This window comes from Mus musculus, chromosome 11 (genome assembly GCF_000001635.26).
Source record: "Mus musculus strain C57BL/6J chromosome 11, GRCm38.p6 C57BL/6J".
Lineage (NCBI taxonomy): Eukaryota > Metazoa > Chordata > Mammalia > Rodentia > Muridae > Mus > Mus musculus.
In genome coordinates, this window is record NC_000077.6 from 83,369,049 (window position 1) to 83,396,892 (window position 27,844).

At 42.6% G+C, this 27,844-nt stretch overlaps 1 protein-coding gene and 1 long non-coding RNA gene across 5 annotated transcripts in view; one reads left to right on the forward strand and one right to left on the reverse strand.

Annotated features, from left to right (window-relative positions):
* Window positions 1-27,844, forward strand: part of Ap2b1 (adaptor-related protein complex 2, beta 1 subunit) — a 106,317-nt gene that overhangs the window by 70,330 nt on the left and 8,143 nt on the right. For all 4 annotated transcript variants that reach the window (XM_006534258.4, XM_017314772.2, NM_001035854.2 and 1 more), the window contains 3 exons: window positions 605-734; window positions 20,655-20,739; window positions 21,647-21,733. In XM_006534258.4, the coding sequence (XP_006534321.1) occupies window positions 605-734; window positions 20,655-20,739; window positions 21,647-21,733 (302 nt within the window). The remainder of the gene's footprint in view (window positions 1-604; window positions 735-20,654; window positions 20,740-21,646; window positions 21,734-27,844) is intronic.
* Window positions 6,135-27,722, reverse strand: Gm51912. The gene is made up of 3 exons (XR_003949747.1): window positions 23,866-27,722; window positions 23,666-23,780; window positions 6,135-10,510 (listed from the first exon to the last, which is right to left on the reverse strand). It is a non-coding gene; the product is annotated as a predicted gene, 51912 (long non-coding RNA).

Below are 27,844 nucleotides of genomic sequence, written 5' to 3' on the forward strand. Positions count from 1 at the left end.
AAATCTTTTTCCAAAGGATTATTTACAGGAAAAAAATTATTTATATATATATATGTGTGTGTGTGTGTGTGTGTGTGTGTGTGTGTGTGTGTGTGTGTGTGTGTGTGTGTGTATTAATGAGAGAGAAAGATACTCATTGAATCTGTCCCTCCAGCAGTATAATACACAGAAGAATCTCTCAAAATCCTAGCATCAGCAATAGTTGCTGCCTATAAACAACTTCTCCCTTTTCTAATCCATGTAATGGAAGCGGTTAGAAGTTCTGGCATAGGGGCTGTGAGATGGCTCAGCAGGTAAGAGCACTGACTGCTCTTCCAGAGGTCCTGAATTCAAATCCCAGAAACCACATGGTGGCTTACAACCACTCATAATGAGATCTGAAGACAGCTACAGTGTACTTACATATAATAAAATAAATAAAATCTTTAAAAAAAAAAAAAAGAAGTTCTGGCATAGATTGTGTTGGAGCAGGTCAATACTGCTTCCTGCTGTTCCTTCCATTTAGTTGTCTAAGTTACTTCACTGTGGTAGAAGCTGTACAAACTCACAAGTGTGTGACTCCTGCCTCTTGACGAGTGTCTGGGTGTTCCTCCTCTCTCTCTAGCTTCGGTGTCATCCCAAGCACTCCCTTGGCCATACATACTCCACTGATGCCAAACCAGAGCATTGACGTCTCTCTGCCGCTCAACACCTTGGGCCCAGTCATGAAGATGGAGCCCCTGAATAACCTGCAGGTCAGTTTCCCTTCTCTTGGGGAGTGTTTGTAATGTATTGCTGACTTCTCCTTAGGTGTAAAGTGATCCCTCTGCAGTAGCTCCTTTTCCATTGCTAACACAATGCCCACGTAAGAGGCTTATTTAGCTTACAGTTTGGGATGTGTGCGTGCTTGGTATCAACATTGCATCACTCTGATGAGGGTGCTTTGGCTTCCCTGTATCATGCGGAGAATTGTGGTAGATGATCTGTGACAGGGAAAATCATAATGGCAACACTGGGAAAAAGGGGAGGCAGAAACAGTGATTCTTTAAATAAAAGCTTCTAAGACAGGCTCTCACAAGAACTACTGTGTGTCTACAAAAGGCCAGCATTCCCACTGACCTTCCCACTTCCCACCAGGCCACTCCCCCTTCTCAACTTCAGCACGCTAAGGACACCCCTCTCCACCCCACACAAACATAGTTAATACATGAAACCTCTATGGAAAAACCTCTTTTCTTGTGATAAAGTTGGTAACAAAATAGTTGGAAATAACTGTGATGAAGAGTTTTTATTTGGTTTTAATTAAAAACAACAACAACAACAAAGCTGTGCAGTTACTTAGAGGATTACTTGCTTAATAAACATTTTGAAGCTTATTTGCTTTTTGAGATGATCTTATTTAACCAAACTTGGCATCTCCCCAAGGAGCTGAGAATGACTTTGAGTTTCCCCTCCAGGCCCTCCCCCCTCAGTGTAGGACATGGGCGTGCACCACCAAGCCTGGGCTAAGACTTCTAGCCGCCGGGCGTGGGGGCGCACGCCTTTAATCCCAGCACTCGGGAGGCAGAGGCAGGCCGATTTCTGAGTTCGAGGCCAGCCTGGTCTACAAAGTGAGTTCCAGGACAGCCAGGACTACACAGAGAAACCCTGTCTTGAAAAAAAACAAACAAACAAACAAACAAAAAAAAGACTTCCAGCTGAAGAAACGCAGTGGTTAAGAGCACTGGCTGCATTTGACAGGTCCAGGACTCAGTTCTCAGCACCCACCTAGCAGCTTACAGCTGTCTGTAACTCCAGTTCCAGTGGATCAGACACCACCGTCTTCTGGCTTCTGCAGGCACCGCACACTTGGTACACATACACACATGTATGCAGGCAAATGCTCACACACATAGACTCCCAGCTGAAAAGAAAATATGTTGATAATGAAATGAGCTTACACTTGATCAAAACATGAAAATAAGAAAAAAGAGAAGAGGTAAGGATTAGCAGAGGGTTATTATTCCCTGCCTGGAAATTGAAATGATAGAATAGTTTGAATGAGACCGTGAAATATATTTAACATGGTGAAACAAAAATATTAACCATGTGCTTTCCAGTCCAGAAAACCGGACCACATTGCTACAGATATCAACCTGAGATATGACTGCTGGTAAAACAAGATACTATGTTGAACTTAGAACTGAACATTTTTTAGTACTCTAGATACCAACACAATTGTCTGCCACTTCACTGACTACCTTGTTGCCACAGTGGTTAATTGCTGATTTTCTTAGCACTGAATAAGAATTTTTTAGACTAGACAAGTGAGTCAGAGTGTAACTTGGCTGAGACTAGAAAGAGAAATCTAGGGTTACTCCGTAGATAGAACTGGCTGTTTCTGCGAGGAAAGTCCTATGCTAAGGAGCGTTTCCAGCTCAAAGCTTTCAAGTAGCTAACCCAGATCTGCATCTGTTCTCTTTTCCTGGAGGCTAACCTCCCATTGGCCCATTCAGCCCCAAGCATGGTGTCTGGGACGGTTGGCATGCATGCATGAATGCTTTCCTGCAGAAGTAGGAAGGATATTTGGGTCACAGAAACTAGGACAAGTTTTCAGTTCTTAAAACAAAAGAAAGGACTGTTAGTTTACTTTCCTGTCTGCATCTCTAATTTACTGAATCCCAGAGAGGGACCCTCCTAAAAGAAGGTGGATCTTATTCTAAAGCCCTCCCTTGAAGATACTGATATACAATATTGGGCCTAATAAGTTAGTTTTCTCACGTGTGCTGCTGTAAAAATCAGTCTGTAGGGGCTGGAGAGATGGCTCAGCAGTTAAGAGCACTGACTGCTCTTCCAGAGAACCAGATTCAATTCCCAGCACCCGCATGGCAGCTCACAACCGTCTGTAACTCACGTTCCAGGGGAACCTGACACCTTCGTGCCAATACACAGAAAACGAAATTAAATGCATTTTTTGTTTTGTTTTTTAAGAAGTAGTCTGAAAACATTGTGTCTGAAGAGATTGGGACTATCATTTACCTAGCAAGCGCAACCTACCCCGCCCCTAATTTCATCTATAGTTGACTACTGCTTCTTCAAGTTTTCCTCTTGGGCTCTTTTTTCTCAGGAATAGCATAATCGTGACTCTCTTATTAATTGGCATTTCTCAGTGGTAAACATTAAATAAAACCTTAAAAAGAGAAAAGCTTTTACCCTTCTGAACACTGAATTAATGTCTGCTGGGAGAAGGAAACAAATAAATAGCTGAAGCAAGGGAAGGACCACAGAGCTGAGAACTCCTATTCCTCCCCTGTCCCCGATGGGAACAAGAATCAGAATTTAACTTAGATTAGACTAGATAGCCCAAACTATAATATAGTGCTGCTATAACAGTTTTCATTAAAATACATACAAAACTATCATTTGTTACAGTATGAAATAGTATAAGTTAAAAATACACCACCACTTCTTCACATGTCTTTGAGCATGGTGGATCCATATATGCATACACGTGTGCACGTGGATATGGAGGCCAGTTGGTTAGCATCTATCCACCTTATCTTTTGAGATAGGATCTTACCTGGGGTTTGTTAATTCAGCTGGTTTTTTTGTCTAATGAGCTCCAGGTATCGCTCTTCTTTACTTTCAAAGTACTGGAGTTATAGATATATGCCACCATAACTGGCATTTTTATGTGGCTGCTAAGACTCAAACTCAAGAACTCATACACATCAGGCACTTTACTAACTGAATCATCTCCTAGGCCTACTGTTCCTGTATGTGTGTTGGCCAGAGGTCAACCCCTGGTGTCCTTCCTCAAAAGCCTACCTTTTTTTTAGAAGATGGCCTCTTGTTGGCCTGGAGTTCACTAAGCAGACTAAGTTAGGTGACCAGCGAGCCCTCGGGATCTGCCTCTCTTTGCCTGTCTACCCACTGCTGGTATGAAAAGCAGTTTCCACCATTTTTGGTTTTGTTTTAATGTAAGCTTTGTAAGTCATGCTTACAAAGCAAGACTTTATTGACTGAGCTGTCTTTCCAGCCCGTTTTCTTAAAATAGAAAGCAGATTATGCTGCAGATACAGAAATGAAATCTCTAGTAGAGATCTGGACCTAGCATGGTTTTACTGCCCTACCACTGTTGATCAGAGAAGCTTTTGGGAGGCTGCGAATACAACGTAGTGGCACAGTGCTTGCCTGCAGTGTGTAGAGGTCTAGATTTGACCCACAGCAACACACACATACCAGCTTATAAATCCAGCTTGTACGTAGCATACAGAGTAAATTTTGCTGCATTGTGGAATTCTTTTGAGTTTATTCATATCAGATAATTATATTACTAAAAGGGGAAAATTAGTCCCTCTATTTAAATAAAACAAAACCTTAACAAAGATCTAAATAAATTTTCTCTAAATATGTTTAATTGACTCCCGTGTCATTGTTTTTCATTTCATGTTGTTAGTTGCTTAGAAACATTTTCTCAGAATACTCACTGGCAAGTAACTGCTTCAAGTCAGAGCCTGTGCAGACACAGTTGGGTTACGACATGCTCATGGGTTCCCATAGCAGCATGCTTCCTTTTTCTCTGTTCTATACATAAGACTATTGATAACATCACCCTTCCAGGATGCTTTTTACCAGAGATTTATAAGTATAGTTTACAGAGTCATCTGGGGTTGGGCATGATGTCTATAATCCCAGCTCTGGTGAGAGAATTAGGCAAAAGGGTTGCATCAAGTGTAAGACTAGCTTGGGCTATGTAATGAGCTTCAGATTAGTTTGGGCCAAAGTGGTTGAATCCTACAGGAAAAACTCAGATCTGGCCTTCTCTTATAGAGGGTAATTGCTATTTCTTTAAGCCTCTTTGCCGTGTTGTTTGTTGTGTTTGGGGAGTGATCAAACTGAGAATTTGTACCATGCTAAGACAGTGCTGTAGGACAGAGCCACATCCCCAACCCTCATTAGTTGTGCTGTTATAATATCATAACCATTAGCCTACATGTGGTTGTATAAACTGGGATTAAAATTAGATAAACATTTCCATTTCTCTACTACATGCAAAACCACGTGTGGCTAATAGTTACTAGGCTGGGTGGTGCCGAAAGTATCTCTACGACCTCCTGCCCACCCCTCCCTCTGTCTCATACTCATGTGACCTGGAGCACAGAGAGCATCTGGAATCTGTGAGCTAATACTTTTCTCAAATTTGGAAAAGTTCTGTCTTACTCTTTACTTATTCCTCTGCCCTGTTTGGCTTTTCTCTCCTAGAGCTCTAATTACGCCTTTGAAATCATCTCTCAGGTCATTGAGGCGGTTGTTGCAGGAAGGGCTTGGTTTTCTTTTTCTGTTCTTAAAATTAAAAACTATGTCCTTTTTCTTGAACTTCTTGATTCTTTGTTAAAAGTCTTTGCATAAAATGAGAGTACTATAAAGACTCTGCAAACCATTTGGAAGCTGGGAACTTGGGAAAGGCGAGAGAGTGAGTAAGCATCTTAGCATTCAGTCTGTGTAAGGTCACTCACTGAACCTACCAACCCTCAACTGCTTAAACTCTCTGAAGGAATTAATCTTCCATTTTACACAGAGGTAACATCTACCAGTATGGAAAGAAATGGAAATCTAGGCCTACTGATAGCATCTTAATCCTTTGTTGTTGTTGTTGGGTTTTTTGTTTTGTTTTGTTTTTGTTTTTTGAGACTAGGTCTCTCTGTGTAGCCCTGGCTGTCCTGGAACTGACTCTGTAGACCAGGCTGGCCTCAAACTCAGAGATCCACCTACCTCTGCCTTTGCTGTGATTGAAGGTGTGTGCCACTCCTGCCCAGCATTCTCTTTTCTTTATTTAATAGAGCTTTGCTGTGGGTTGAACTCAGAGCCTTGCACTGGCAGGCAGACTGCATTCCCACCCTCTCCATCCTCATCTCCTCTTTTAAATGGCCATACAAGCCCAGGGCGCTGCAAGTCCTAAGCACTTAGAAATCTTATGGTATTTTCGCCAATCTGTGTATTTTCCATTAAGATTTTTTTTTAATTAGGTATTTTCCTCATTTACATTTTCAATGCTATCCCAAAGGTCCCCCATACCCACCCCCCCCAATCCCCTACCCACCCACTCCCCCTTTTTGACTCTGGCGTTCCCCTGTACTGGGGCATATAAAGTTTGCAAGTCCAATGGGCCTCTCTTTGCAGTGATGGCCGACTAGGCCATCTTTTGATATCCATTAAGATTTTACTACTCTTAGGTTTTCCCTTCCTTTGTGGATCTATGGCTGTAAAATGTTTTATTGTCCTTTAGTTATAGCAGTGTTCATGTGGTTCAGACTGGCTTCTAACTATGTAGCTGAAGATGACCTTGCAAGTCTGAGTTTACAGGCTTCTGCTACCACTTCTTTGTGTGGTGCTGGGAATTGAATCCAGGGCTTTGAGACTCTGAGGCAAATACTCTGCCTACATAGTTACATCCTCATCCGTAAAGTCATTTGTATTTCTGTCTTTGCTTCAGAGACTGGTAACACCTTCTTAAAAATTCTTTGTGAGCCAGCAAGATGGTTCAGCCAGTAAAGGTACTTGAAGCCTCCAGACAAACCTAAGCTTGGTCCTAGAACCCACCAAACGGAGAAGAGAGCCAACTCCTGCCAGTGCCTCTGCCCTCCACACATATACTGTGGTACATGGGCATAAATACGCACACATGCAAAGACAAATAAGTAAATGAAATTTTGTAAGTTCTTGTTTTTCTTCTAGATAGACTCACCTTTGAGATGAATCTGTGGCTAAAGAACTAGTCAGAAAGTTTCTGTTTACAGTTTCATCTTTTTACCTGTTGTCTCTTAATCTTAAACTGTTAGATAAGTGGCTAAAAGTATTGATTAGGGAAAGAAATGGATGTATGTCTCTTGATTCTTTTTCCTTGCGTGTCCTAAAATAAGACAGCATCCATTACTTGTGATGAGGGAAGAAAGTGTGGACCACAAGCTGCAGAGGACACCACTTCTGACCCTTGTCTTTAAGACTTTATCAGGTTTTTGTTACTATATTGTCCTAAGAGAATTCTGTCCCTTGTCACTCCTACATTATAGTCGCAGCTTCTAAGACATCAGTTGCAGTAGCACCTGTCCCTGGTATTTCTTGTCTCCCATCTGTCCATTCATATTCAGAAAGCCCACAGCTGTAGCTGTTGTACCAGAAAGACTGGTGGGCGCTCCCAAGTGAAAGAAAGGCCTTTGCAGCAGCTTGCCTTGGATGAAGCAGGCCAGCCTGGCGTTTTCAGCTTTTTCCCCACGGATACACAGTGCAAACAAGTTCAAAGTTAAAGCTTTGCTGGCTTTTCGTGATCCATAGTTGGGGATTCCATGTGGCCTTCATGGGTACTGCTTGTTCCATGTACTGGGTCCTTAGGAGTGGCTAGCATAGGCACAGTGCATACGCCCTGGTTACATAAATAGATGCAATGCTATATACCCTCAAACAGTCCTAACAATCTCAGAAGCATCATGTAAGGAAATGGGGTCTTAATTATGAAAAATTAAAATTACTTTCCTAACCAATAGTAGATAATTTCTGTGGCTATTTCAGTACATTTTTTTTCTGTCACATCAGGACTATACACATGTTCTTCAGTTTCTTTTTGGGGGGGGGGTTGGTTTTTTGAGACAGGGTTTCTCTGTAGCCCTGGCTGTCCTGGAACTCACTTTGTAGACCAGGCTAGCCTTGAACTCAGAAATCCGCCTGCCTCTGCCTCCCAAGTGCTGGGATTAAAGGCGTGCGCCACCACGCCCGGCACTCTTCAGTTTCATCAGAGAAATTTGGAGTCTTGACAGGATAAATGAGATTCAGGTTAAAGATGGTCTTTAGTGCTGTAATGCCTGCCTGATGTACATGGACTCTGAGCTTGATCCCCAGCATCTATACTCTCTTCCCTCAGAGAAGATAAACAGTCAGCAGTCCTGGTTTGGTTTGGTTTGGTTTGGTTTCCTAACCAATACCCTACCACTAGATTGTCGTGAGAACATGTCTGTAGTTAGAATTTCTACGGGTGTTATAAAACACCATAATGAAAAGCAACTTGGGAAAGAAAGGATTGATTTCAGCCTGCGATTCCATAGCACAGTCCATCACTGGAACTTGGAGGCAGGAGCTAATGGAGAGGCCATAGACTATGGGTGCTGCTTATTGGCCTGTTCCCCATGGCTTGCTCAGCCTGCTTGCTTTTTTTTGTTTGTTTGTTTTTGTTTTTTTTGGTTTTTGGTTTTTGGGTTTTTTTTGAGACAGGGTTTCTCTGTATAGCCCTGGCTGTCCTGGAACTCACTTTGTAGACCAGGCTGGCCTCGAACTCAGAAATCAGCCTGCTTTCTTATAGGAACCCAGGACACCAGCATAGAGGTGGCACTGCCCATCGTGAGCTACAATCTCCTGTACCAATTATCAGTCAAGAAAATGCACCACAGGCTTGCCCATAAACCAGTCTGGTGGGAACATTTTCTCGATTGAGTTTCCTTTTTTTCCAAAATGACTCTAGCTGTGTTAAGTTGACATAAGACTAAGCAGCACATGGAAAATAAGGTTATCACAGTTTGTCATTGAAAGAAGTCGGAGCAGAACCTAGAGGTGGGAACTAAAGCAGAAGCCCATGGTGGAAGGCCGCGGACTGGCTTCTTCCCTCATGCCTCGCTCGACTTGCTCAGCATGCTTTCTTTGCTGCCACCGATTCCTCCTCCTCCTCGTCTTCCTCCTCCTCTTCTTTTTCTCTCTCTTTCTTTCCTTCCTTCTTTTCTTTTGTTTTCTTTTCTTTTTTCTTTTTCCCTCCCTTGAGACAGTCTCACTATATAGCCCTGGTTGTCTTAGGACTCCCTAGTAGACAAGTAGCCTCGGATTCATAGAGATCCTCCTGCACTCTGCCTCCCAAGTACTGGGATTAGAGATGTACACCACCACCACCTCTGGCCTATTAGCCTGATTTCTTATATTCCCAGGACCACCTTGCCCAGGGATGGCATAACCCATAATGAGATGGGTTTTCCCACTTCAATCACTAATTAAGAAAATGCCCCACTGGCCTGCCCACAGGCCACTCTTATGGAGGCATGTTCTTGACTGTCGTCCTCTCTTCTCAGATATGTCTAGGTTTGTGTCAGATTGACAAAACCCAAGCAGCACATGTGTTACAGCCGTTTGCCCCATGAATGACTGCATGTGAGCAATAGGTAGTAACGCTATATCCTCATGAGTCCAGACACTCTACTAGATTAGAAATCTGCCAGCAGTGTGGGGAGAGAGTTGTTGCTGAACATAGAGCTCAGTTCTCAGAACACCAAGCTCAAGCAATGAGGAAGCTCCTTGTGAGACGGTTGTTCCTGGGGGCAGAGCCCATGCTAAGACCCGGAGCAAAGGATAAGGAATTCTTTTTCAAAATTAAAAATATCTACACTAGTAGTAATCTATAGTAGACTTTGTTTGTTATAATCATGCCAACTTCCGTCAGAAGTTACCAGTGAATGATAGTATCCAATCGAATCGTCTCGTTTGTTGCATGGTTGGCAATAGCTTTAACTATATGATCTTTATGCATCTGGAGAACTTTGAAGTTTCGGTACAAAGCAGGCAACCTCTTTATAGTCCCAACCTCTTTATAGTCCCTCTGTTCTTGTCATTCTGAAAAATCTTCACTCACACAAAGCTTTAATGTACATTAGAGGTTCAAGTTCAAGAAAATGTTGGGATTTCCTGAGCTGGACTGTCTGTTTTAGAGTCAGAGTCGCATAGACACTTGGGTTTACTTACTCCTCTCTTACATTATGCTTTTATAAGAGAAGAGTTTTTCACTTTTTGAAAGCATGGGTTATGCAGGCTTCATAATATGAAAATCATTATATATTGAGATAAAACTTGAGGGCTTGGGGTATAGCCTATTGGTATAACTCTGCCTATCTCGTTTGAGACATGGGGTTAAATTTCCACCCCTTCAAAACAAATAAAAACAAAACCTACACACAGAACAAGTAGAAGATGCTTAGAAAAGCCCTGTGAGCCCGTCTGTTTAAAGACCACACAGTTGTGTGGCTCGGGTGTATCTCAGTAGCAGAGCTCTTATCTAACATGCACAAAACCCAGGTTCCTTTCATAGCGAGAATATAACATCTTAGAGTTGGAGGAATAGCTTTTACTCTTTTCTGTTTCAAAGCTTGTCTGTTTCTGGTAGAATTCATACTGCACTGGCAGCGGTTGAGTGTCTGCAGGAATCCATCAGTGTTTATTATCCTAAAATGTTCTGCTTCTGTCTTTGCGAAATTCTATAAGAAAGAAAGTTGGGTTATTGTTTGTTTGAAATACATCTTCCTTTAGCATCTCTATAGGTACCAACTGTAGATTTTATAGAGTAAGTTTCTTTCTAAATCAAGGTACATGGAGTGAAAATAATGGGAACATGTAATGAAAATGTGACTAGTCTGAACTCTCTCTGTTACTCCCAGTCCTACCTGAGTGTCCTGAGTAGCTGGGGTTACAGTTGTACATCACTGCCCCTGCCTTTGTTGCCCCTCTTGTTCCATTTCAGGAAAGCCTGGTTTAAGAGAAAGTGTTGATAAAGTTAGTCGTCAGTCTTAGAATTGTAAAAAGAAAACCTAGTTAGAACTGTAGCTGGTGTTGTTGAAACTTCTGAGTAGTTTATTTTAGGTATATTTAAGCACAGCACAATTTGGTGAAAACTTTACTGGTAATAACTCAATCCCATGTGCACAATTAAGCATACATAAATCTTGAGGAACAAAGTGAGCTAAATAAAGATCAGATAGGACTATATCAAAACCACATGTGACACTTTCTATAAAGATAGGTTCTCTAGATTGACTGAGAAAAAAAGCTCCTGGTAAGGGGTTGAGGAGGATCTAATATGGCCACACAGATAGCGCAAAGGTCACCAGGCTATTAACTCTGTTGGCTGTCAGCCTTCTGTGCGGACAGCAGGTTATGCATTCCCTTTGAAGGAACGCGTGTGTTTAACATTCCTGGTTCTCCTGGTGCTTATCTGTGAGCACAGGAACCTTTTTGTCTTTTTGTCTTCTACAGTATGAATGTGTGGAGGGATCTGAAAACAATTTGCACAAGTTGGTTATCTCCTTTTACCATGTGGGTCTGGAGACTTAACTCAGGTTGTGTATGGCAGGTGTCCTTATTCGCTGCACCATCTGCTAGCCCCTGTTTTAAAGTTTAACAGCAGCTGGAGGTGTGGCTTATTGGTAGAACTCTTACCAAGCATGAATAAAGCCCCTGGGTTCAACACCAAGCTCTCGCAGCAGACAGCAGGCGGGAGACAGGAGGTTCCCTTCCTCCATCCCTAAGCATTAGTGTTGTGATAGTTAAGATGTGACGGCTTCAGGCTCCCAGTGCTGCCAGGGTGTGGATAGCTGTCATTGAAAGAAGAGAGTGATGCCTGTGGTGTGTGTGTTTGTTGTATAGGATTTGCAGAACTGCTAAGGTAAGAGGTTAGCATTTAGATAAGGGTTGGAGAGATGGCACAGTACTTAAAAAGCACTAGTGGCTCTTGCAAAGGACCTGGATTCAGTTCTCAGCCCCCACTGGAGGCTCACAACAGTCCATAACCCAGTCCCAGGGAATCTTCTTTTGGCCTCTGTGAGCACCATGCACCCATGTGGTACATGCAAAACACTCACACACGTAGAATAAAAATAAATCACATTAAGTTTAGCATATGGAGAAGTGACCTGTCTTTAGACTGAAAGGCGTGTGAAATTACTGATGGCTATTTTTGGCCATCAATACTATAATGGCCAAATGATACTATATAAAGGAATTTTATTAAAGGCTAGCTAGAGGAAGAAAAAAGTGAATGTAATGAAGGTGTCTGGAGGGTCACTGGGTTGGTCAGTGTTGTAGTTTCACTTGTTAGTCATATTTTGGCAGAAAGAAGTCACATAAATTCCTAATTTATTTTCCTTCCATAAATGAGGACATGGGGCTGAGTATACAGTAAAAGTAAGGTGGGCAAGATAGCTCTTGCCTAGAATCCCAACACTGAGGAGGCTGAAGCGAGAAGACCAAGGAGAGACCAGCCTGGACAGCTCAGACTCCAGCTCTAGAACTAAGTTAAAATAAAATGACACAATGTTCACTTTATCTGTTCACTTTATCTGCCCATTCGTTTATTTGCTTTCAAGACAGTTTGCTTGTGAGGATTTCAGAGCTGGGCATGGTGGCCCACGCCTTTAATCCTAGCACTTGGGAAGCAGAGAAGTGGATCACCGTAAGTTTGAAGCTGGCCTGGTTCTACATAGTGAGTTTCAGGCCAGTTAGGGATAAATAGAAAAGAAAACCATTTCTTCAGATAATGATCAAGCAGTCTACTTTTTGCCTTTAAAAGAAAAATTCTGATTCCAGGTTTGACTTTGTATACAATCTAAAGGTTTACATTGCTAGGAAAAAATGGGTATGATTACAAATTAGGAGATAAGGGGAGCAAAGATTGAAATTTCTAAGCTGAACTTCACTTTGGGAATGAATTGTCACCTGCTGGCTGCTCTTACACCTGCTTGTGTTGAGACTTTGAGGGTGTTAGTTTAGCCTATTCCCTGCAGTTCAGAGAGCTTCTGTAATGACTATAGGTAGGCTTCTTGGATCTGATTAAAACCTCAATAAGAATTGCAGAACTTGGCTTGAGGCACAGCTCAGCGGTTCAGAGTGCTTGCCCTGCTTCTTCAGAGAACCAAAGTTTGGTTTCCAGAACCCAGACCAGGAGGCTCACAACCACCTGTAACTTCAGCTCTCGGGGGGGGGGGGGGGGGGTCCAGCACTCTCTTCCAGGCCCTAGAGGCACCTGTATACATGTACACACAAGTAAAAAAATTAAAGATAAATCTTTAAGGGTTGTAGAACTTGATTCTAGTAACTCTCATGGTCCTGTGCTTTGGGCTTCTTTCATAGACAGCCTTGAATTCATTCTTGTGTGCCTCTACCCAAATCAGAATTCTGGCCATTTAATCTCTCATTGAAACCAATGTCTGTCTATTTTACCGCCTTAATCTACTTGTTGGTGTTTTTTGGAATCTAATCTGACCATGGTGTGAATGACTTGAGAGCCTTTGAGAATAGATTAAGACGCTCGCTCTCCTGGCAGAATGATGACTTACAGGAGTCACATGTCTGTTTTTACCTCCTCTTCAAACAAGGCCTAAAAAGAGATTGGCTCCTAGGAAATTGTTGTATTTTTAAAGTCCAGTAACAATTTGTCCTACTAGAGGATTTCGAGTGCTAGGAGCCACAAGAGAGTTAGTAGTACTCAAAGCTTTCCGTTTCTGTCAAAATTACCAGTGCTGAAGTGCATTTTGTTGCCCACAGGGGCTTTTACTCAGGGACTGGAACACTGTCAAGAGAGGGAGCTGACATACTGCCCTGTGTGGGGTTCCTGTTCACATATTCTTGACAGTGGATAATACCCCAACATCTTCAGAGAACCACCAAGGAGCCTTTAACTAGGACACCCAGCAGTTTGGTTTGAGCCCTACTCAGCTCATGTGAATCCTCCTCACCCAGCAGATGGTCAAACAAAGAATATAGAAGAACTGTCTGCAGCTCAGCATTGGACTAAAGATTAATTAGGATTGGATGAAAAGTAAACTGCTCTTTTCTGTGGAGAGTTTCATATTTCTGCTATATTTTTTTATTGTGCTCAGATAATGTCAGATGAGCCAGATAGCTCTGTTTCATCTGTTTTATCTCTGAGAATCCCCCATAATTGATTGATCAACAGGCTTTGACATGGAAGGCAATATTTAAACTTAAGGTAGAAGATAAGTTTGGCAGTAATTAAGAATGAAGAAAGCTGCAGATCAATTGAACTACAGCTAACAGAAAGGGCCATTTCTGCCTGAGTCTCAGATGCTATTTATCACACTTAGAGTCTGAGCCATTAACTACCTGTCACTCATAGCCATTCCCCTAGGATCTGTTGACGAGGTTGTGTGGTACTTTAAAACCGCATCTGAATCATCATTCCTCAGAGAACTGGAAATGGTTGGCGTCACTGCTTGGTCCTAACTTGGACCAGTCTGCAAATAATCTCTCCAAAAGCTAAATACGGAAAAAGAATAAAAAGAGAAATTATTCTCCAGAGACTTGGAAAGGTCACTTGTGGCGTCATAGGAGAGTAAATGAGATAATCTGGAAGGTGAGCCCTGTACTGCTCACTTGGTTTTGGTTTGGGTTGTGGCGGTGCCTCCTTTGGTTACCTGTGGTGAGGGGTGTGGTAAGAGGCCTCATCTGCTAGAGTTCAGACTGAGTTCATTTCAGACCTTTTTATAGTGCTTTTAAATACACTGGAGCGCAGTTAGAATATTAATTTAGCCTGTTCATCTCCAGCTGTGCCACCATAAAGAGGTTGCAGCTACTGCAGCAGGCTTCCTATACTAGGGAAAGAAAGTAATTGCTGGGTACAGGCTGACGCTGACAAGCTGCTCTTTCCCCAGCAGCCCCTGAAAGTAACTTTAAAAAAAACATTATTATTGTTATTAAGCGTTTTTAGCTCACTTTTGTGTTTCAGAAAGCCTTATAATAATCATTTGTATTTACTCTTCCTATTGATGTCCTGAGAAGGAAGCAGGTTCATGGTGTTATGGCCACATGTTACACATTGTACATGCCAGAGCAGCGGGCAGCCCCTCTCCTTGTGCATCTGTGACCTGCTCTGGGCAGGCTTGAGGCTGAGGCTGAGGCTGAGGCTGAGGCTGAGGCTGAAGCAGGCATTCTGTTCCTTTGTTCAATGAATCCATTAAAAAAAAAAAGCAAACAAAATTTTATTTGGGAGTATGAATATTGTGATTGTGAGTTTTATACTCTTTTTAAAACTGAATTTTATATCATGCAGATATACATAGGTGAAATGAACACTAAATATTACTGCTTATGAGTTTTGTATCATATGCATTTTTTTAAGGCATGATCTTGCTGTGTAGCCCAATCTGGCCTCTGCCTTATGATCCTTCTGCTCCCACCTCTTGAGGAGTGGGATTATAAGCATGCTCCATTATATCTGTTTTTGACATTTTTTAACTGGATCTTGCTATCTTTCTATTCCGTCTATGGTGGCCTCATACTTACTCCCCCAGCACCCCAAGTCCTGGGATTATAAGCATGAGCCAACATATATGGCCACAAAGATAACTTCTGTTTTATTTGTATCTATTTTTATGCCAATTTCAACTCATTCAACTTTAAGAACTGTAAGATTTGTAGTAGCTCAAAACGATCACGGTTGTAAAAGGTTAAGTAAATGTGTTCTTTTCCCAGAATTTGCCTTACTGCAAGGTGTGCCAGGAGATAGGCCTCTGATTGTATAGAAAAGCCCACACAATGTCTCCAGACCTTAAGTCTGCCCCCTTAATGCGGTTAAAGGTTAACCAATGATGAACTGCCCCCCCCAAATGTATAAAAGGTGTGTGCGTTAGCTACTCGGGGTCGCTTCTATCCCGATTTCAGAACGACCCCAGCATGCTGGATTAATAAACCTCTTGCTTTTTGCATCGATCTCTGTCTCTACGTCTCTGTGAGTGGGACATCCCGGACATAAGGCTTTTCGGGTCTTACGGAACCATCAGTTGGCCTTGCTAAGGATACTTGACTTCTGTTTTGTTTTTTGAGACAGGGTCTTTCTATGTAGCCTTGGTTGTTCTGGAACTTGCTATGTTGGCCAATCCCTGCCTCTGTCTCCTGAATTGTAGGGTTAAAGGTATTTATCACCATGCCTAGCACTAAGGATACTTAAAGCTAAAGACTATATACACTGGAAGTACTTAGGAGCCAGAAACAAGCAGATCTCTCTTGAGTTCAAGGTCAATAAGTCTTAGGCCAGGCAAGGTTACACAGTAAGATACTGCCTTAAAGACAGATGATAGATAGATAGATAGATAGATAGATAGATAGATAGATAGATAGATAGATAGATATTAAAACATATGAATGTATTATGAAACTTATTCAATAGAACTTCAAAGGAATTTCATCCTTATCATAGGCTAATTCATATTAAAATAATTCTGGTCTTCGTATTTTCTCTTAGTAAGCATGCATTCTTTCCCCCTCTGTTAAGGAACATACACAGGAAACTAAGAAGTACTCTACTTATAGAACCTTTAAACTAAGTTCTTATCTTGTCTAAACTCAAAGCCTTTGGTAGAGGGGTAGAAATTAGCTCAGCAGTTGAAAGCCCTGGGGTTCTTGTAGAGGACCTGAGTTCAGTTCCCAACACCCACATCTGACAGCTCACACCTGCATCTCATAAGTGCCTCTGTGGGCACCTGTTCTAATGTGGTGGCACACAGGCGCGTGCACACACACACACTTGTTAAATCATGATAATTTTTATAATCATTTTTATGTAGCACCTACCAGACACTCCTATGGACCCTGGCCGTGTGCTGGTCAGAGTGAGACGCCCTGTACTCTCAGCTCACTGTATCAGTAGTGGCCCTGAGTAACTAAGTTAGTATTCTACACTGTAATAGTAGTATATGCTGTGAGGGGCCTTTTAGGGCTTTCTGAAAATTTAAGACTGAGCTAGTCTTACGGTTAAATAAAGCTTAAGGAAAAGAGCGTATCAAGCAGAAAGAACAGAAGGAGAACTGCAGAGCTGTGAGTTTCAGTATTGGGGAACAAGAAGTGATCTGGATATGGTTGAAATGAAGGAACTAGCCGGGAGAGGTAGGCGGGAGGCAGATCCGAGAGAACGCTGACTCCTGAGATGACACTCTTCTACCCCATGGTAAGAGTTTGAAAACTGCAAAATACAGATTTCTAAAGCTAATATAAAAGAGATTAAAACATTTCCCCTGAAAGTAACCTGTGCAGTTGCTCCCAAAAGTTGGTCTCTTACCAAGCCACGGTTGAAAGAAGCTTTGCCCTAAGCAGACAGCTTGCCAGTAAGCTTAGTAAGCTTTTGAAAATTCTGGTCCCTAGGTAGCATAATAGTAATATTAAAATCTTGGGTAATCCAATGTTGTTATCCTTAATTACTTTAAAAAAAAAAAACCTCAAAACAGGAGATGGAGATAGTGAAATCGGTTTCTTATTGTCATGTGTTCACCATAGTGCTTGAGAGTTAGCATTCTGTATGCTCAGCAAATATGAACTCATCTGTGTGACAGCCCTGTGAATAACGCCTCTGAGCTCTTTGTGGACAGGAAATTAATCTGAACACTACTTGCCCCTAAGTCACACAGCAAGCACATGTCAAAGTTAGAATTTGAAATCAGTAGTTCTGGCTCCCAAGACTGACAGCACTGTCTGCTGCCTTTGATTAGAGGCAGAATATTTCACATTCTAGAGCAGACATTTGGGGGCAGTCTTCAAGGAAGAGGAGAACCCTGTAATGTATGTCAGAGTGTCTGTCAGGGAGTTCCTGGCTTTTTTATGAAGTCCAGACTTTAGCCAGCTAAACTCCAGGAACATTTCATGGACTTTGAGTGCTGTCAAGCTGTGATGGACTAGGCATCTCAGAAAGACAAATGTTTATGGACTCTCTCAGTCTTCTTAGAAGGCACTGCTGTAAATTAGTGGCCATTCTATATGCTGTTTCCAGATGGAGAGGTTGTAATTCTTTCATATAGAGTGGATCCATGGTGTCCATTGTGAAGAAGAACCTGTCCTGATGGTTCTGGTCAAAACTTTTGGTTAAGAACCACCATCCTGTGGAGATACGCATCTTATTTTCTCTATTTTTAGTTTTATCACAAAAGCTTGGAATGTAATGAGCACCAGTAAGTGTTTAAACTGATGGCATGTTGTGAGATCTGACTGCTTTATATTCAGAATGAGGGTAATGATAGTCATTAGTATGCACGGAACCCTCGGTGACCAGCCAGCTCCATTTCCCCAGTCCTCACTTGGAAATGTCCTATACAGAGCCTAACTTGAAGTAAGAGTTTCCTCTTCTCTAATTTCTTCTGCCGAGAATCTGGGGAATGTAAGTGTAGCTCTCTTCCAGAAGCCCACAGCTGGGTTAACTCTCTGAAAGCGGTGCTTCAGCTGTGCTGTAGAGGGCCTCACATCCCTTTCCTGACATTTCTTACCCCGCTTTAACCTACCAGGCTAGTCTGAGACTCGGGCTGTGTCAGAAACTTCTCTGCTTGGGAATTGGAAGGCTAGAAGCACAGCTTAACAAGAAAGTAATTGAAAGGATTCTGGGAGATCAGAGAGACTGTTATCAAGGAAGCAACCTTCAGAAAAATGAGCTGGTGGGAAATGTGGGGACTGCAGAGGAGTTTCCTCGATCACATGCCCACAGTTTTAATGAAGAGATGGGTACATGGTTGGATAGGAAAGAAGGGCGGATGGATGATGAGTGCCTCCATCTGCCCACATCAGACAAGCTTTGTGCAGTAGATGGGAATTAAGACAGAGAGCCGCAACCAGACAGTGCAGAGAGTGAGAGCACTCGGCCCTAAATGGGATGTCTCCATCAAATCCCTCCCCTCAAGGATCAGGGATCTATGTGGAAGAGGAGGCAGAATTGTAAGATCCTACACTAGTGGATGACTAAGGATACAGTATCTTCCACACACCATAGGATTAGTGCATGTATGAACTCACAGGATGTGGCATCGTGCACAAGACACAGGTTCAAGCCATTACGGTTCCCAGCAATTGCGGGTAAATGGACCAGAGTTGTTCTCCTAGTCAAAAGGCTATCTGCAAAGGGGAAAGTTAGTTTTCTCCAGTGGAATGCCATTGGATCTATCAGTCACACTCCAAGGCAGGCCCATGCTCAGGAGTAGTCAGTGAACATACAGCTCTGGTATTTTTGTGGGCTTTTGTTTCATTTTGCTTTGTTTTGGCTTTTTTTCTTGGGTGGGTGGGTGAGTGGAGCTTATTGGTGTTTTGCTTATTTGTTTTGATTTTCATTTTTGTGGGGGTTTTGTTTGTTTGTTTGTTTCTTGGCTTTTGTTTTATTTTCTCCCCCCCACCCCCCACCCCCGTTCCCCAAGACAGGGTTTCTCTGTGTAGCCCCAGCTGTCCTGGAACTCACTCTGTAGACCAGGCTGGCCTTGAACTCAGAAATCTGCCTGCCTCTGCCTCCCAAGTGCTTTGATTAAAAGCATGCGTCACCACTGCCCAGCTTTTATTTTTGTTTCTTATTTGTTTTGTTGTTGTGTTTGTTTTGTTTTTTGAAAGAGAAAGAAAAAAGTTGAGTAGGTAGTTGGAAGGCTCTAAATACACTTTTTTTTTGGGGGGGGCTCTGCTTTCTCATTTGTTTGGTTTGGCCTTTGAGACAGGGTCTACACAGCACTGGCTGGCTTGAACTCACAGCATCCCTTCTACGTCAGCACCCTGAGTTTAGGATTATAGGCATCAGTCACCTCTGCCAGTTTCTTTTACTTTTTAAGAGCAAAGTGGGAAGGAAACAGGCACAGATGGTGATCCTAGACCTTGCCCAGAGGACCTCTGTCGCAGTGCAGGGAACATGGTGAGGGCATCACTGGGGTGGACAGCAGTAGAGTTGGAGGAGCTCCCTCCCTTCCCACCTTCCGTGCTCCGGAACCTGCTGTAGGACTCGGCCTGTGCCCCCATGCGTGCATTAGTGTTGTATCTGCTGTAGCCACACCATGGTAAGACCATAGCCCAGAAGTTTGTATTATGAGAAGAAAACTCATTTATTGCCTTTAAAGCTTTTCCTTATAAACCACCAGGTTTACCAGTGCTTAAGCCAGTACGCTTTCTTTGTGGTAGGGCCAGGGAAATGGGTTTATCAAACCTATCTCTTAGAAATTTGAAGCATCTGTGGCCTTTAATTTTTGTGAAGAAAAAAAAAAACATAATCAAGATTGATTTAAAAGCAGACAAATTTGAGTTTGAATCCTGGCGTAGTCTTTATGACCTGGCTGTTCCATTTCCTTTCTTAGTTTTCTTATCTATAAAACAAGAAGGGAATGATACCTACTTTGTTAGGATAGTTATGAAAAAGAATAGAAATGTCATTGCAGAGGAGGGCTGCAGGGCCTGAATCCCATCCTCCGAGCCTGTGTAGAAACTCTCGGTGTTGTGGTACATGCATCAGGAAAGTGGAGCCAGCCCACCAGCGTGGCCTAATTGGTGAGCTCTAAACCAATGAAAGACCCTGTCTCAAAGGAGGTAGACAGTGTTCTGAGTATGATGCCCAAAAATTGCCCTCTGACCTCTGCATAGTTATCATAGTTTCCATGTGCACACAGAAGCACTCAAGAGTTTAAAGTAATTTTTTAAAGTTGAAAAGACATCTACAGAGATTATCCTTTGCCTAGAACAGTGGTTCTCGACCTTCCTAATGCTGCGACCTTTTACTATAGTTTCTGATGACCTGAACCATAAAAGTATTTTCGTTGCTACATCAGAACTGTTATTTTGCTACTGTTATGAATAGTAATGTGAAACCCTGTAAAAGGGCCATCCAGCCTCCAAAGGGGTGGAGACCTACAGACTGAGGATCATTGGCCTGGAGGGTATACCATAGTCTTCTAGAGAAAGACTTCTTATAAGTGGTCACAGTTATATGTTGGTGAGTGGGGAGGGATGTAGTTGGCAGTCTGTGGGCTGTCGTGTGTTGATTGAGAGGCCTGCACTGGCTGACATAGGAAGTAGATTTCTATATACACACCTGTCTCTCCTCCTCCTACCTGGCTCCTCATTGATGCCCACATTTTTCCACTTTGCTTTCCTGCCAGGTGGCTGTTAAAAACAATATTGATGTCTTCTACTTCAGCTGCCTCATCCCACTCAATGTGCTTTTTGTAGAAGATGGCAAAATGGGTAAGTGTGTCCTCCTGTCCTGCTAAATATACCTGTGGCCATCATCTCAGTGGCAGGCACAGCATAGCCCTAGAAGTACAGATCATTTTGAAATTTTAAAATGAGATTAGTATATTCTAGTGCCCCAATAAGTAGTTGATCATTGGTCATTTGCCAGTCACTATTCTTACTCTGCCACCTCAAATCTCAGCACCACTTACTTACCTGACTGACGCAACCACCTCGCCTGTACACAAGGTGAGAGGGTTGGGGACAGCATTAATTTGGCTTTGCCATGATTATCTGTGTGGTTATGGGCAAGATGCTTAGACGACGACGTGTTTTAGTTTCTACATTTACAAAGTGGAAGTCATTTGTGTAATGAATTAGTGAGGTGCTGTGTACGTTTAGCACTTATTCTACACTAAGTTCAGACTGAGATAAGTGTCAGTAATTTGTAGTAACCATTAGACTCCTATCCTACCCCAAGGTAGCTAGTGACTTTTCCCTTTCCTTACTTAAGAAGCCACCAGCCAGCCAGGACGCCTTTACTCCCAGCACTCAAGGCAAAGGCAGGCAGATCTCTTGAGTCAGAGGCCAACCTGGTCTACAGAGTGAGTTCCAGGACAGCCAGGGCTACACAGAGAAACCCTGTCTCAAAGGGAAAAAAAGAAAAAGAAAGGAAAAAAGGTCACAAGATGTGTCCAACATCACCCATAGGGATATAAAGAGCCAAAACTAACCTCTTAACTGCATGCTTTCTTCCAGTGTGTGTTCTAGTTCAATCAAGAAAGGCCTAGTAAGCATCTCCTTTGCACATCAAACTCTTGACTCCATTCCTAGCCCGCTCCTAGCATGTCAGAAGAAAACTAGCAGAAGGCATCAGGAGACAGTACTGACACATCACCCTTCTCCCCTTCCCATACAGAGCGCCAGGTCTTCCTTGCAACGTGGAAGGATATTCCCAATGAAAATGAACTCCAGTTTCAGATTAAGGAATGTCATTTAAATGCTGGTAAGTAATAACTGCATTAATTTTCATCTTAGTAAGTGAAATTAAATATTTAAAGTGTTTCTTTCCTGTGGCTACTTCTTTTCACATTTAACATGATTGTGGTGGGTCACATGTTAAATGCATTACGTTGCAAATCTCTCTAAGGCACAGCCCTATAATCTAGCTACTCAGGACACTGAGGCATGAGAATTATACATTCCAGGCCAGTTTTGCGTGTATATGAGCCCATCTCTTTTAAACATACACACACACAGTGAGTGGTGCATGCCTTTAATCCAGCACTTGAGTCAGAGGCAGGCAGATTTCTGTGAGTTCAAATCCAGCTTTGATATCTATATAGGTAGTCCCCGGCTAACAAGCACTATACATTGAGACCTTTTCTCTCTCAATACAAAGGAAAACAAAAAAACAAGAAATGGGATAGTTTGATGCAAGGCACTAAATTACTTACAGGCTACAAGAACTAATAAATTAAAAATAAAATGAGCAAATAAATAAACTGTCCCTAACTTGTACAAAAGCCTTGGTTTGCTCTCAGCATCACAAAATGTAGAAAAATATGAAACAACCATAAGCCTGTGTACCCTACTGGTCCTTCAGTAGTAGAAGTAACTGTCAATCATATTACTTAAATATCCTCAGCATCGTGTAATTGAAGTGATAACTGAAGATAGTCACCCTCCTAAGACTTGAAAGACTGTGTCATCTCTTGTATCAGCATTTGGCATTGGAGGAAATGCTGTAGTTAGAATTCTGTTTATAAATAAAGCACATATCATGGTTGATTAGAGCCTAGCTGATAGATAACCTTTATTGTTACTCCCTTTTGTTGGCTTTCATATAATACTAACCTTTTTAATCCACATTAATTCCTAAACTGTTTTGTAGTTAATTTTGTAGCTATAACAAAAGGGTAGCCCAAGAGGAGAGATAGCAGCAGCTGACCTTCAGTCTTTCCCTTCCTTATTTACCCCTGAGCCTCCCCCAAACCCCATCCCTGAACAGTGGCAGGCCTCCTTATGGGTTTTCCAAGGACTGCCATTCTCTGTTGCAGCTGGAGCAGAGCCTTGGAGAAAGGAGGCAATATGCGGTACAGAAAGAAGAAAAGAGTTCTCGTGTCTTCTCACCCCAACTTTCTGTACTTAACTTTAGTTTTGGGGTCTGTGTTGTAGTTCTCATCTGTATTCAAACAGACCTTTATGTGTAGGGCTTCTGAAATCCAGCTGGAGAGTGATCAGCATCTCCCTGTGCTGGCTCTTAAATGTGCCGATCCAGTCAGGCCTCCGTGTGAGGCATTGAGGAGGCTAAATGCTTGCTTGAAGCCTCAGCCATAAAAGACAGCCTGGCATGCTTTGAGGAAAGATACTTTAAACAGAGCTTGCCTATGATGAGGGTTACCTCACATCTCCTCCATCCTGGGAAAAGAGGTTTGAGGAAAGACTCTTACAGTTTCTGTTACTATTAATGAGCTATTATTCTGTTACTATTGATGATTGTCCTCATCTTGTGGGTTTTAAATGGCCAGTGGTGCTCTCTGTCCCTTCCTCTGAAGTTCACTGGTCAGTTAACAGTGAACTGTATTTGGTGAGCACAGCTTTCCACAGGACAGACCATTGCTCTGGAAGTGAGAAACCTCTGCCATAGAGTCTGTGTGCTGGTGGCTAAATCCAGTGTGTGTCCCGTGAGGGAACACACTTTGTTCAACTTTGTACCCCATTTTAACAGAGACTTGCCCTGAGCTAACCACCATCCCCTGCCAGTTGATCCAACAGTGTATACCTGAGAATACATGTTAATAAAAGGGGGAAGTTTCCCTGTAGTGATTAAAGTTAGAAAATGGCATCATATGGTATACCTGTGTATTCACACACTGAAAGCTCTATAAATCCCACATTAGGAAAACCTGTCTGACTCAGTGGGGAATGAACTTACTGGCTTGTAGATCACAGTCCTTGCTGTTAACACCCAGTGGGATGCCGCTGTTCCTTTCCTACAGAGAGTAGGAAATAGCCAGAGTAATTGGGGAACAGTTTTGGTTTCAGGGATCCTGTGTGAAAAGGACAAAAACGGAATTTGGTTGACCAAGGACTTTGTCTGGTTTGCCACAATACTAGAAAGAAAGGAATTCTTACTGCGCCAAAGCATGTGGTCTTCCTCCCAGGGAGGCCGTCTCCTCTGATGGAGTCCTCACAGCTGACTCAGGTTTGAAAACCGCCATGGCTTTCTGGTGGCACACATCATGGCAGTGGGGGACATGGAGCATAAGAAACAGCCAGTTTGTCTTCTCTCGATGACCATGGCCGAATCACTGCTAATTTTGCAAGACCACTTTCTTTGACTAGTCCTTTCTAACTCTTCCTTGTCTCCACCCTGAGGTCTGGAATGCCTTGGCCTTTCCATCTCCTCCCAGTCTTGAGGACTCAGTTAACAGGAGCCTTTGCAGGTTTAGTGCCTTCTGATTCAACACCCTGTGTCTCGCTGAGAGCTAAAAATACCGTCCTTCCCAGCTGATCTTCCCTAATCACAATAGCACCAACACTTAAAATAGCTCTTCTGTGCTAGCAAAGACATTTGACAGATGGAAGGAACACTCTGGGCTTCAGGAAGTCACAGCCTTAAAGGACTCACCAGCATAGCAGTGAGCTTTTCTGTTTGTTCTCTGAGCTTTCTAGAGAAGGGAAAACGCTGCAAGTCTTAATAATCTTCCCATAATAAAGATGTGTGTGGTGTGGGTGTTGATGGTGCTGCTGTTTGTCCTAAATACTAGAAAGGCATCAACAAGACTCCTGCTTCCCAGCAGCAGACACTTCTAAAGGTGTCTTGGGGTGGTGGTGGTGGTGGTGGTGGTGGTGGTGGTGGTGGTGGTGGTGTTTTGTTTTTATTCAGGGTTTCACTGTGTAGCCCTGGCTGTCCTATAGACCATGCTAGCCTCTAACTCACAGAAACTTACGCCTCCTGAGTGCTAGGATTAAAGGTCTGCCACCACAACTGGGCCTCTTTAATATCATACCTTTTAGCTACATTTGGGATTATTATGGATCTTGAAGCGTATCTACCACCTTAAGTGCACAAGAGGTAGATACATTTCCATCTGTGTCTAAAGTGAGGTACTTGTGGCAAGCACTTTTACAAACCTGTTATTTAATTGTTTACTCAAGAAAGCTCAGACACGCCTGGCAGTGGTGGCGCACGCCGTTAATCCCAGCACTTGGGAGGCAGAGGCAGGCAGATTTCTGAGTTCAAGGCCAGCCTGGTCTACAGAGTGAGTTCCAGGGCAGCCAGGGCTGCACAGAGAAACCCTGTCTTGAAAAACCAAAAAAACAAAAAACAAAAAACAAACAAACAAAAAAACCAATAAAATAAATAAATAAATAAATAAATAAAATAAAATAAGAAAGCTCAGACACCTTGTTCAGATCCGTACTTGTCTGGCACTGTAGTTAATAAAAAGAGTTGTTTCTTTAGACATGGGCGCTAAGAATGAGTTAGATTTCAGTTTTATTGTGGCTTTCCCATGCTTTCCTACTCTTCAAAAATGGAAGATTCCTAATTAGCACTAACTGTCGTTCTTTACCCCGAAAGATTTTTTTCAGTCATTGTCAGCAGTATTTTTCTGAAATGCCCTTTATAGATTAGCAGTTTTGAACTTGCTAATCAATGTCCCAAAAGAACTCAGATACCCAGATTACAGAGCCAAGTTTGTTAGTTTGTTTGTACATACTTGAGCTCCTGGCATACAGGACAGTCTCTTGAAGTCAATGATGTTTTATTAAGAAAAATGTGTCCCAATGTGGCTGGATGCTGCCTCACATCTGACTCTCACTACATCTTTTCCTGCCTCAGCCTCCTGGGTGGAGGTTGCAGGTATGCATCACCAGGATTTGCCATCCCTGATTGCTACACTTAAAGTAAATATTCTTCAGCCCTTAAAATGTCAAGCTCAAGCCTAACACTATAAAATGTATAAGGCTCAGGCCTTTGATAGATTCAAGGCTGGGTTCAGTGTGTTACACTGCAAAAATTAAATTTAAAAATAGGTCAGATGTGGTGATAAGTAATAATAGGCTTTAAAAAAAATAAATAAAAACAAAAAAACATACTTTACTATAAAACCCTCCTTCCATTGAACCTTCTGATAGAAATCCCAGTACATGCATTCAGCCCAAGCAGCCCTGCTCCCTCCCTATCATCTGTTACACAGACGGTGAAATCCTGTGTCTGCAGGCATCTGGGCCTCGATATATGGGTAAAACACACGTGTGCCTTTGCAACAAGAAGACTGCTCAACAAAGGCACCTGCCCTGCATGATTTCTGCAGCTCTGGAAAATAGGCAAGCACCTTGAAAGTTAGGAAAAGCTTTTGCAACTTAAAGCAACTCCCTGTGTGTTAAAGACAGCCCTTTCAGAAAGCTTTAACCAGACTCCAGCTGGAAGTGTTGCTTAGCAACCCATTAACTTGCAAGAGCACTTCACTGTAGGAACCAGAGTGACAGCAAGAGCTGTCTGCCCCTCCAAGAGATGACTGACAGCAAAGAACTATCTGCCCCCGACCCCCACGAGATGATTGCAGAGTTTATTGAGGCTCTTTCCTCCAGCAGTGTTGTATAGAGGCACTTTTTGGGTGTGGGATAAAACCGCCTCTCTCTATTTTATGAGGATTGTGTCTTGCCTGTATAGGAGTCTGTGCACCACATGCATGCCTTATGCCCTTAGAGGCCAGCAGTTCTCAACCTGTGAGTTGCAATCCCCTTGGAAGTTGAATGACCCTTTCACAAGGATCACACATCAGGTATCCTCATATCAGATATTTATATTATGATTCATAAGGGTAGCAAAATTAGTTATGAAGTAACAACAAAATAAATGGCCAGCTAATGCTGGCTCATGCCTTTAACCCCAGCACTCCAGAGGCAGAGGCAGGTGAATCTCTTGAATTTCATGGATGGGGATCACTACAACACAAGGAACTGTATTAAAAGGTCACAGCATTAGAAAGGTTGAGAGCCACTGCCCTAGACAGTTGTGAGCTGAGAGCCGAATCCAGGTCCTCTGGCAGAGCAAAAGTATTTTTCACTGCTAAACCATCTCTCTATCAGAGTTGTAACTACTTTGATATTAATGAAAAGGCAAAAAAAAAAAAAAAGTAATAACTAACTGTGATTAAGAATACTTAATGAATGAGACCGAGTGCTGCATCCCCAGCGCTGCCTGGTTTGGGTGTGGACTATAACACCAGCTTTCATTCAGACAGATGCTTAACCCTGCGGCTTTAGTAGCATCTCTAGTGCCAGGTCAACACAAAATTCAAGTACATATTTATAGGTGCTGATCACATACAGTTGGGAAAGTGAGACAGCCAGTGATAAAAACCTGAGGTTTCCTGGGCAGAGATCTTGCCATGGGGTGAAGGCCATCATGTTTCCTTTCCTAGAGACCACACCAGAATATAATACTTTTGTGAGAGTTTAATTCTGGATTAGGCTGAGTAATTTGAGTTCTCATCTGAAGCTAATTAATAAGGAGCTAGCAAAGAAGCTGTGTTTATCATCATCTCTAGGCCTTTTTTTTTTTTTTCCTCCTTAAGACAGGGTTTCTCTGTGTAGCCCTGGGTGTCCTGAAACTCATTTTGTAGACCAGGCTGGCCACAAACTCAGAGATCCCTCCTGCTCTGTCTGCCCCTGCCCCTGCCGAGTACTGAGATTAAAGACACTAACACACCTGGCATATCATCGCTACTCTTCAAAGTTTGTTTCTGACACTGCAGCATCTCAGACAAAGACATGACCTTTAATTAACTCTAGAGCATTGTGTCTCTTGATGATATAGTCACAGGAGCACCAAACTGTTGTTGTCGTGAGCTCGGGAGTGCAGAGGCATCACCCGCATGGCAGCTGGGATCTGAGCATACAACAGTCATTTCACATAGCTTCAGGCCTCTCTGTGTCTTCCATTAAAGTAATTTGTTTCCTTGTGTGTTGGAAAGCATGGTTTCCTCTAGCATCTAAAAAAAATTGTTTGCCTGCTTTAAAAATGAAATTTAAGTATCCAGTTTAATAAATCTGACTTGAAAAGACCTGTGCAGCTCTGTCCTTTTCTAAAGCTGTGAAACCG